General features: G+C 37.9%; 1 protein-coding gene across 1 annotated transcript; it reads left to right on the forward strand.

Moving 5' to 3' along the window:
• Positions 1 to 2,371: 2,371 nt before the first annotated feature.
• Positions 2,372 to 7,944, forward strand: LOC139462491 (uncharacterized). Its single transcript, XM_071244249.1, has 6 exons — positions 2,372 to 2,399; positions 3,724 to 3,814; positions 4,412 to 4,533; positions 5,005 to 5,083; positions 5,361 to 5,482; positions 7,865 to 7,944. The coding sequence occupies exons 1-6, from the start codon at positions 2,372 to 2,374 to the stop codon at positions 7,942 to 7,944; spliced, it is 522 nt and encodes a 173-aa protein (XP_071100350.1).
• Positions 7,945 to 12,143: the final 4,199 nt, after the last annotated feature.

The following is a 12,143-nucleotide window of genomic DNA, read 5'->3' on the forward strand; positions in this document are numbered from 1 at the left end:
TTCTATTAAGTAAACACTAATATATAAAAAATGAACTGTACTGGTGCTTAGTCAGCACTCAAAGCCTTCCACATTTAGTTCAAATTCTTGACAAAAATGTTTAGGCTTCAAACTTTTGCAAAAAGAACTTACCTGCCACAAAAATTACATTGTTGCGAGGTAGGTTATTTTTGGAGAAAAAAATATTTAGACTCATGGTTTCATTTTAAACATATCCGGTTTTGCAGTTGTGGCAGAAAAACATTGGCTAGTTTCTAAACAAAATCCCGTGCCCACATCAGTATTACGTGTTTGGTCCCTTACCATACCCGACGATTCTTTACAGCGCACTTCCAGCTTTACCAATATCAAGTAAGGCGAGTTCTACGGATGAACAACTTCTTTATTACAATTAGTGCGACGTTTCGGTGTAGATCCTAACACCTTTATCAAGCAAGTGATAGCTTTATCAAGCTATGTTCATCCATAGAACTCGTCTTACTTCATCACACCAAATTCTAAATGCCACTGAAAGAAGTTTAACAATATCAGTTATATAAATACACGACTGATGTTCTGATTAAACGTAAGCGATCATGTCTTTCTCCGAGACAACCATACACAATTCATGCACGAAAAACGTGGGACACGTCACGACAAGAAGTAAAAAACCTACCCTTTCAATTTTACTGTTTACCGATCAATAATAGCTGATTATTGATATCGAACATTACGGTTTTCTCCTCTGCTGTGCATTCATCAATCAGCTTTTCTCGACCAAATAACCTATTTGTTGTCAACTCATATGGTACATATAGCTACGCGTTTATTTCTTTATTGGATGTCTGCTAATTTATCTTCAGATTACAGAACTTGTCCGAGAGAGGTATTTTCAAAAATTACATGAACTAACTAACCTTCCTACTGAAAACACAATTGCGTTGGTGTGCTTGTTATTGCGCCAGGTGCACTTGTCAGCTACCACGATACAGAGCTCCAGATAAGCTGCGTATTTATACGCAAAAATAAATCACCATTGCCCAGTGAATCTTGAGTAACCTGCATACAAATACAAATACAAAATACTTTCAAATATCCAATAGGGTAACAACACTCATAATGTACGCCAGTGTCTCCTTTCCATGCCTGCATTTTTTCACAGAGATGCAAAAACGAACATATTAAAAATCCAAAGAATACTTTCAGTACCCAAAGTGAATGGTAATTTGTTACTAATACTCAATGTCTCAAAGCATTATCTGGAGCCCTGCGGCGATACATTTCGATTCATCAAAATTTAAACATGTTACAACACATAAACATATTATTTGTTTGAATAACTTGTACTTGCTAATGTACATATCTTTTATTTATATAACATTGGGGTTGCATAGTCATGCTATTAGATATCCATATTGTAGCTTTTCGAGGTAAATTATGATATGATATATTTTACAATGCATTGAATCATAATAAAATGTTGAATTAATAAGATGCTTGTTGTAAGGGTGTTGCAATAGGAGAAAACTCTGTGGTTTTACAGGTGAAGGTAGGTGAGAACATCTACCATGTCGAAGATTAGCTCAAGTGCTACGTTGATGTCGGTGAAAATTTTTTTTCAGTTACTTTGAACAATTGTTACTGGCTCTGTTCCAAATGTGCCCGCGTGCATGTGTGCAAGTCCCTTCTGGTTCTAAACGAAACCTAACCATTGCTCCTAGTCCAATAAAATATCCACCTATGAGCAGGTTGAGGGGCATGGTGAGAATCAAGGGTGGTGTGAGGGTTATGTTGCCAGGAGCAAGTAAGAAACTCGTGAGCCAGTTTACCTACATTTTTTTCAATATTTCTCTACTCTGCATTGCTAATCCTTTCATTCATTCTTAAGTTAAGTGCAACCATGTATACACCCGCTGTGTGTCCATATATTTGACTATACAAGTACTCAAATACAAAACCTGTAAATGGTTATCTATACTGATTTTAAAAAAGTATTCAGCCTCTAAAAACAGGTATTTACAATAAATCCAAGTTAAGTGTGGCTCCGGGAAACGTGCTGTAAGCGCAAAACACATTGTTCAATAAAAGTCACTGGTGCTTAGTGAATCTCAATGGAAAGTGAATTTGTATGTCTATTACCATCAGTGATCTACACCTACAGGGAAGCAACAAATCTGTCATAAGACTTAAAACTTTTCAACGACCTGTTTTTCTAAAACAAACTGCCAAGATACCAGTAGAACCTACACAAAAACGTCTTGTGTTTCCATGGTCTCAGTTGCTGTTTTGGCGAGACAAGACTTTAGATGTGGATACCGCACGGTATATAAGAGCTGGGATTTGTCTGTCTCATCGGAGTCACATCTTCAAAGTCTGGTTCCACTGCTGAGAAATGTTCCGCCTACTTGTTGTTTTTGTGGGTAAGTATGAGTTGTGATTTTCTTTTTAGTATAGCTTCAATAACATTGTATATTGCGCATGGATTGTTTGGTTGTGATATGATTGTCTTTGAAGCGGTACGTGTTGTTAGTTGTTGGCAGGGTCTGGACATTAATGATGGGCACGGTTGGCCCTGTCTTTAATGCAAATTGCAGTGTCTATGACTTGCCAGAAACCTATAATCGTGGGTTCGAATACCGGTTCGACTTGATTATGTTTCTCAATTTGTCAGCATCATAGCGTGCTCGTTGGTTTCACCAGAGAAACTATTTTGCTTGCCTCGGGTTTGGGTTTTCCTCCCAAGCCAAGATAACACGCTTTGAAATAACTGAGCTACTTTTTAACGCGAGAGAATAGCCAGGCTCGATTATCCCACAAAACAGATTCCATTGGGCGTGAAAAGCAAAACAGCCGTGAAAATTATTTGTATGGATCACTGAAAATGAGTGATGACACCAGGTGTTAGCGAAAAGAATAAGCAGGTCCTGCACTCAGGTTTTTATAATTAGTACAGAGTAATTCTCTGTTAATGTTGACTGATCTGTACTTTTCCCATCGGAAATACGAGTCATACATATTTAGAAGTTTGATTTTAGAGAGTCTGGGTGAATCGGCTGGTGTTGGGAGCGTTCAGCTCGTTGGCGTAATGTTTACAAGTAACAAAATACCGCTGAAGTAAATTACAAGGTTTGCAAACTGGAAAAGCTGGGGATAACCCTTCAAAAATATTTCTATTCAAAATTTCACTGCACCCCAGTTTAGTGTTTCTATATGAAAAGGGCAATATAATTACTTATGACACACATTTATCATAACTGTCATCATAATATGCGCGTTCAAAATTGGTATCATTTATGTACTCCAAGGGACAATACACATATAGTACCGTAAAACTTCTTTATAAGAGGCACATAAAAGCTGAGTATTGTTTTTACATACAGATCGATTGTCATGTTGGGAGAGTCATCGGATGACCGATGGTGAAACTATCGGCCATTTGGTTGTTTCATACAGCAGTTATTTTGAACTTACGTTCTCTTAATCCACTTTCAGCCGATATAGACGAAGTGGGAATAACTTTAACTCAAACCAATGAAACCTTCAGTTTTATACATGCTGGAATGCAGATAAACTTTATATTTTCAAATTTGTTTGTGATATAATGTGATTTGTTGAAACCGTGATCCAGCGTGGGTTACTTTATGCCACGTTTATGCCATGACGATTAAATGCATGATTATGACGATCATGTACAGATCGACCGTAATGTATTATTTCCTCATTTACACGTTCTCCTTTTATCAGTTTTTATCGGCCACACAAAGGCAACAACATGCACAGAATGCAAGACTACCTACAGCAATGCTGACAAAGCTGATGATACTAGGAAATGCGAGTAAGGATGCCTCTGCTTCATGTTAGATATGATAAGAAATAGCCATCTAAATATGTCGTTTGAAATAGAAAATTCTAATAGTAGCTGTTGACACTCACTGAGACTAGAACATATAGAATCAAAGGATACCACTATGTTTACCTTTTAAAGTTAAGAACAAAGTTAAGAACGAGTTAATGATATTTGGTCTAGTGCTGTTGGTATTGTTACTTATCAAGACATGTCTAGGGATATAATTTTTTTCATAACAAATTCTGCCTGGAGTATATTAAGCATGATGCGTTATAGATTTCGTGTTTATTCAGTGAATATTTTTAATGACTTTCACTCAAATCATGTCTTTTAGGATACATTAACTTTATGTTGTGAAGTTTATGGCTATTTCCAATCCTAAGTTCATGGTTCATGGTTAAAGGGTACGAAGTGTTTCAGATTTACTGAAACATTGTGGAGTTATTATACATATGGTTTAATACTCTATGAAGGTTAAAAGAGAGTTTTTAATGGAAACATTTGGGTTTATGCGATAAGTGAATATACATTTAAATTAACCTTCCACTAAGCTCTTATACTAATATATATGATGATCTAATTTAGAGCCTGGAAAGCCTATATGACTTGTTTAGAGTCATCAGCCCTCACAGATGCAGGATGTCCACTAACTGCGACAGAGGCTGCAGCTGTCAAAGCCGACCACGACGCTATTGTAACGAACTGCGGTAATAATGCCAATCATGCATAAACTGAACATACGCTAAATAACTGATGAAATTAGTACACAGACTCATGTAAACTAGAACGCATTTCAATAATAGATACTTAATGTAGCAATATTACCCAAATAGTAATCTCAATTTGAAATCTGTAATTATGATAATGTACTCAACTTCTAAAGGTGGCGTAAAAGACACTTTGGTTAATTCTATTGCCAACTGTATTCGGTAATAGAATTAATGAAACGCAATTGTGAATTTGTTGACTATTTCATAACATATATGTACATGTAATGCTATACAGCGCTACTGCCTCAAAACGCAATCTCTCAATCTCAGTCCTATAACTTCAAAGAAATTACATACACATTGTTGCACTTCATCAATTCATATAATTTATAAGAACGTAAGCTGATACATGACACTACATAAACCTGCTAATCACATGAGTTAAATCTCCCAATAAATGGTGTGCAGCCCTGGACCTCATTGAGGCGTGTGAATGTCAGAAGACGTTTTGGGGAACCGACCAAACATCTAAATCTGGAAAGTGCACGTAAGTCTTTTCTTCAACTGTCACTGTAGCTACATTTTATATCATGTTTACAATTTACTAAATAACGATACCTCGCGTGCATAACACAATTAACCAAAAAAATATTGGTTGAACCATTTAAAAATACATGTACATAAAACCTACACAACATTATTGGTAACGTTATCCATTAACTATACATAACTATTAGATTGATTTAACAGTTTATGTACATAGTATGTACTTTATGTAAATACTTGTGGTAAATATCATTTCCGCATTTGTGAATTCTTCTCAGAGCTCTGGCCGCGTACCTAAAATGCCTTGCACCGGCAACATCTGGAGGATGTACAACCGAAACTGTCGAAACTCTTTCGACAAAAGCTTCGACTAACCTTGTTGCCACCCAGTGCACTGGATGTAAGTATAGCATTTAACATGAGAGAATATTAAACTGGATCAAAACAACGAATTATTTTACCACAGCTGATACCCAATTGCTGATTATTTTATGTGTGCTCAATGTCACACATAATGTAAATTGACTGTCAAAAGAAACTTTATCATAGTTATAAATAACTCCAGTTTAAAAACCACAAAAGATAGACGCATCAAGTACATTGTATTGGAAAGATCAAAATCTCAACGAAATCATCATTTAAAATAACAGTCAGTCATACAGCATCCGAAATTGGCATGACGAATTGAGGTGGGGTAGCAAAGACATCTTTCAACGCAATGGACAAAGAACACATACATCTAAAGTCGCTGAAGATCAGTGATACGTCACATTAATAGCGTGTACAACCACCACCTACTACAAGACAAGTAAAACCTCCCCGGCGCACAGATAAAATCAGTCGTCTGATGACGTCAGGTGGGTTACGTCGTCATTTTTTTGAATGGCCAGTTCGTGGATGGAAGATGTGGTCATTGTCGAACACGACGGTCCATGACAATCCAGATGTGTTCTCTGGGGGACATGTCTGGGGAGCGTGCAGGTCAAGGCAACACGTTGACGTTGTTGGGCGCAGGGAATTTTTTGTAAGATTCGGGCTGTATGGGGTCTGACGTCGTCATGGTGATGAAGCAGCTGTTGTAGAAATGTTAGGACGATCGGGCGAAGAATGTCACTCATGTAACGCTGAGCTGTCACATAACCCCAAATTCCATATGACACGGCCTTCTGAACGCAGCATGTCACCATTCATTCTCCCCTTCGGTGGTAAACAGAACCGACTTCAATCAATGAAGACGATCCTCTGCCAGTCCCGTTGCTGCCAACAAGTACAGCCCGGGCCCATGTCTATCTCAGACGGCGGTGTTGCGCTGTCAATGACTGTCCTCTGTGAGGCCTGTAAGACCTAATTCCTTGAGCTCCGAGTCGCTTGGTCACTGTCTGTCGACTAAACTTATGCCCTAAGGCATTCGTTGCTGATGACGTCACAGTCAGGCATCGGTTAAGGCGATGCAAAATACGCAAGTACCGATCTTCATTGGGCGTTGTTACCCTGGGTTTGCCTGTTACTGGCATGTCTGATGTTTGCCCGTTCTGTCTGTAACGTTGCATCAGGTTAGTTACAGCAACACGGGAGCAACCAAACGTTCTAGCAAAGCCAACATGGATGGCTCCCACCTGTATCATACCCAGGGCCCAATCGCGGTGTTAGGATGTCAGTCGTGGCATTCCTGTGGTGTTTTTTTCGTAAGTGTCTGACACGTCGTACATTCATTTATATACCCTCATTCCACGTGTAGTTTCGGCTACCAAAGCGGCACGTCTTGTTCTTCTTTTCGCATTTAAAAAACCCCCACCATTGCTGAGTGCAGCTTTAAACAACAAAAGAACAACAAACAAAACCCCGTGCCGTGGAAGTGTATCACTTTATGCATTTGGCATTGTTGTGTTTGGACGATGTATTTTGCATTGATTTAGTTGGAACTTGTGTTTTTAAATGTTTGCAATTTTTAAAGTGGTAACGTTTCCTGTGGACGTCAGTTTAGTCCAACGAAAGCTATAAGTACATCAGTATTACTCGAAAATTGTTACACCAGTGCGCATGTTATTTGTTGAAAATTTACCAATGTACAAAGTTACAATGCAGTCCGACTAAAATTATATCGCAATACCTGTGCATGCATACAGAATTACATTCACATGTGAGTGAGTGAGTATGGTTTTACGCCGCTTTTAGTAATATTCCAGGAATATCACGGCGGGGGACTCATTCACATGTAAAGTGATTACATACATGTATAACCACTTAAGCTTCGGCTTTATTTTTGCATTTAGGAAGTAACCTTTCTACAGTGAGTTTTTACCGTAGTGATGTGACACTACTTTACGTCCGGTCATCTGGACAAATCTATGATCAGTATCACTTATCAGTCTATTTTGAGAACGGCAAAAACTGAAACTCAATTCCAAATAAAATTAAAAGCGACACATTCATAAAAACCAGCAGCAAGAAATCATTGTAAAATTAAAAATAGCATTAGATTGCATGGGTCAAAAAGGTCGTGGTCACAATGAAGGAAATGTTTACTATTGTCCAAAAAAGGTATTGCCCCAGCCGGGTTAGAGAGGCAGTCGAAAGTTTTAATTAACAGAAGCCCGACTGGAAAGATGATTAGACGACGTATGACATGCGTATAGACGTAAAGACCTAAAGACTTGGACAACGGCCATACCACACTCACACATGGACCTTCAGCCACGGTGAACTATCAACTAGCGACCTCATAATTAACGTGCATTGACGATAGCATATGTTTTACAATACTCTATTTTTTACATTTCAGGCGAAGAGCAGTCCGGCGCAGGTCAAGTCTCTGCTTTAGTAACCTTAGTGATGTCTTTGGCTGCTGGCGCAATGATGTAGGCATTGATCTCGACCACTTGCAAACCGAATCTTGTCCTGACGCAATGAACAAATGCAGTAATGTGACCCCTTTTAGTGTAGCAGTGTTCCGTACTGTGATGACGTGTTGAGTTTCTGGCTTAACAAAGTCAGTTTTTCCATTGAAAATAAACGGTATTGTTCACTTATCAGAGTGTGATGTTGTTAGTATTCTGTATAGGAGCATGTTGTCCACGTAATCGACACTACTTTCGTCGAATTCAAACGTGAATGCAACTCCTCTAAGTGTTTCATGAAAACGCATCATTTACAGTAATCTACGGTTATAACAACAATCACTGATCAATGGACATAACATAGGCACTCTTCAATTCTCTCAAAAGCAATTTCTTTGCACCGTAAAGTTTTGTCACCTCAGAACTACTGATGCAGTAAAACTGAAATATCACAGACTTGTGCCAAATTTGTTCAAGTTTCTCGAATCCGATTTTTATTATGACCAGTCTTATCAAGCAGCCCTTGTGATGAAGGATGCTTTAAGGTTTTGCCAGAATATGAATATAATTTTGGTACTTTTTGTGGCAAGTAATTTAATTTTTTTGTCAACAGTCTGACGTATAATCTGATCCCACTCCCAGACATGTGTTATAGGGGAGCCGGCCATGGAAAGTATTTTACAACACGTGCAACTTGACATCATCCGACTGCAACCTGACGTTACGTCCCAGCAGTTGCACAGCGGGTAGAACATGATCTCGAACGATGTCGTCCCGGTAGCCCCAAATTGCCAGTTGTGTTCTCCCAAGAGTCGTGATGCCACTCCACACTATTACACTTCCAAACCCAATTTGACGAAGTTGAGTAACGCAGGCGTCGCTAAAACACCTGCAGACCCTTGCACAGCCACCGGAGCTATCCGGATGAAACCCGGACACATCTGTGAACAGTATACTGTCCCAGTCTCTGCCTTCTGAACCTCAGATGCTGTCTACACCAAGCTAGGCGTGCGTTACTGTGACGTGAAAGCAAAATTGGGCGTAAAATTATTTTTATTGAACTTTATTTAAACTTACTTACTTTTTTACTTTATTTTTTCCAAACAATGAATGTAATAAAATATAAAAAAGTTCATTATTGGTGCATGTTCATTAACAGAGACACAATTGCTACCATACACATACATCCTCGACCATCGCATCTTATCATGAATGATCCTAGGTCTTCCACAAGGGCGCAGCATTAGACTGAGTTAATATTGTTTTACGTTATTTTAGCTGTATTACTGCAATCACAGTTGTTCATATAACCAACTATTTCTAAATATAACGTTACTTTAAAACACCACAGGCTAACGTTCCTCAGTGACATATTGTGAACAATAAACACATCTTAGGGTGTTTCTTTGACACTAGTCAAGTTGACAGTTAAGTGGACGGGATATCTTTTGATTCAGTAATCTCTTTCGCTTGTCTTTGTCTGATAGTAACTTGAGAAAGATTGCTGCAATATTTACACTGTTACCCATGGTTGTACTTGATTTACGAACAATCACTGAGCACTAGAATGTCACTTGTGTTGATAACTGAGTCTAGAAGTAGCTGTGTGCCATAAAACAGGATGCAAGGAAGTCAGCTTAGGGAAGGTCATACTGTGCGATCGGGCCAACATAGAATACTCTGAGGACCAGACACAAACAAACGTTTAGAAAATGTATAGGGCATGTAACCAAACAATTCTTAAGTGTGAATCTTGACTAAGCAGTAGATAACTCATGTGTCAGAACATGGCATGAAAACACAATTTGAAATGCTTTCTATCTGGCCTTGGTGTCAACACGCCAGGCAAAACAGTTTAGGCTTGTGAAATCAAACCCACTTGCATACCTATTTGAATATAAACATCTACGTGTTGACAAGTGTGATACTTTATTTTATGAAGTATATTCAGTAATCAGTATTTTTCAAATCCTTCAAAAGAAAACGTTGGAGTAAAAATATCAGAGAAAGAAATCATATCAAAACATATAACACATCTGTTTTACTACAAAGTAAGCCCTCCTGTCTTATGGTGACAAAGAAATGCTTATATCTACTGGTCCGCTCAAGCACTTTAAGTCAATGATCGGAAATACCATACTTTGTAAAATATAGTGACATCTTAAACAAAATTCTCTTTGTTTTCATTATTGATTTTTAATCATTTCTTTTAGAAAAGTGTTTATCTTCAAATACTAGTTCATGTTCTACCACATTTCTGTACTGGGAGACTTTTTTTCCTTTTGTGCTAGAAATGTGCCAATGCATACAGTTTTTATCAACAAGCTGAATAACCATTGCACATTGTATTTTCCTCTGAATTGGATAGCTTTATATTAAGATTGTATTTAGATACATACATCGGTGAGAGATATGACCCTTCTATTTTCTATATACAATATATGCCTATATCCCAGCGTCTTTTACATAAACATTACCAATGAGGGTAGTCATTTTCTGGAACATCAGTTACATATTCTTTCTATGTCAATCTATAAGCTTTCAAAATTGTATTTTAATTCTTTAGGACAGTTTTATCTTTTCATGAATCTTAATAGTTGACGACATGAAGCGACGTGCAGGCATTGTCTCCCTTGGTCCATGAACCAGTATTCAATGCGACTATTGCTGTATTTGCAAATGCTTTGTGAAAGCCTATGTGTCAGTGAATGAGAAAACATGCATTGTCAATGTATTAAAAGTGTGACTTTATATAGTGGTGTAACCTTAAAAGTTTTTTAAACCATAATATATGTAATTTTGACGACTCCTTTAATTTCATTTTTAAAATTGGTCATTTCGATACAATAATGAGAGGAATACATTTTAATATGCACTCGATTCGTGGAGAGGCGCTAACATCGGCATATGTTGCGACACAACGCAATACTGGTCTGCATAGTCACGTGACACACAATCAGGTCAAGTTGGGCGTCTCGCACAATCAATGGGTGCACATGTCTGCAATTTATTTATTGTGTGAGAAGCGTATAGCCATGTATGTGCACAAAGTGAAATCCTATATTTCGACGAATTATCTTACGTGGCAGTTTATAATTAATGCAACTACCGAAAGAAAGAAGTGTAGGCAAAACGGGAATACTTGTGAATAGTTCCTAGACAACTGTAAATCTCGCAATGCATTCTCCTCACCATGATCCTTATCCTGTCTCTTACCTTAGACTGCACCTCTAACTGCCTCCTGCTTGGTCTTAATGCGCAATTCTGTTTTTGTTTAACCAATAATCCGGACGATCACATGTAGACCATGTAACACAGCTCCTTAATGAGGAAATGTGTTAATCAAGACGATAGCAATGGGAACGGCACTGTTCGGATAAACGCTCTTCACCGTATATCAAACAGCGGTCCACGTGTGATTAAATGTAATGGCTGCCTTTGGATGGTCGTAAACCAGTGGCCGATAGTGGGAGTAAATATACCGAGTTGGAACTTGGCGTAAAAATGCAGGCGTACTTGAACAGGACAGTTTTGAGTATATATTGTACTGTATATATTATTGGAACTTGATAAAATTTCATATCAAGGTGGAGATCTCTATCACCAGGGGTCAATTTAGTAAGCATGGAAAAAAGTTGATGACATGTGATTATAGGAGTAATTCAAAGAGAATTTGAGAAATCAATTATGAAAACTAAGTCAACAGCTATCGTGTCAAATGTCATGATCACTTTGAAGGTAATTCACTCAGGTAAGACATGTAATTTGATGTAGACATCCAAAAACGATTCAGTGCGCAATATCTCCAATATAACGAGTATAAATGTACATTATCTCAAGAGTGGGTCTTATTTGAAACGATTCAATACGCCCGCTATTGGGGGTCAAGGTCACAAGAAACCAATTTGTCGAAAAATGGAATGCTTTAACTAATAACAACAAATGACTTTTTTCAATTACTAATATCACACACGACCTTCCGTCTAAACTCACCAAGGCCATTAAAAAACAACACTAGAACTCAACAGCATTTATAGTACACCACAAAGGCAATGTGATACCACACATGCTACCAATCTGAAACTTTGTGGCAGTTCATCGTTGAGATTATAGGTCAAGGTGATCAGTGCGTGTTACTTTGTAGATCCATTCGATTTTACCAAATGTTTCTAGCAGATGAAATAAATCTTTGCTGTACAGATATCACTTTAGCTCAACATGTTG

Source organism: Haliotis cracherodii, unplaced genomic scaffold (genome assembly GCF_022045235.1).
Source record: "Haliotis cracherodii isolate W230 unplaced genomic scaffold, xgHalCrac1.p SCAF_15, whole genome shotgun sequence".
Classification (NCBI taxonomy): Eukaryota; Metazoa; Mollusca; class Gastropoda; order Lepetellida; family Haliotidae; genus Haliotis; species Haliotis cracherodii.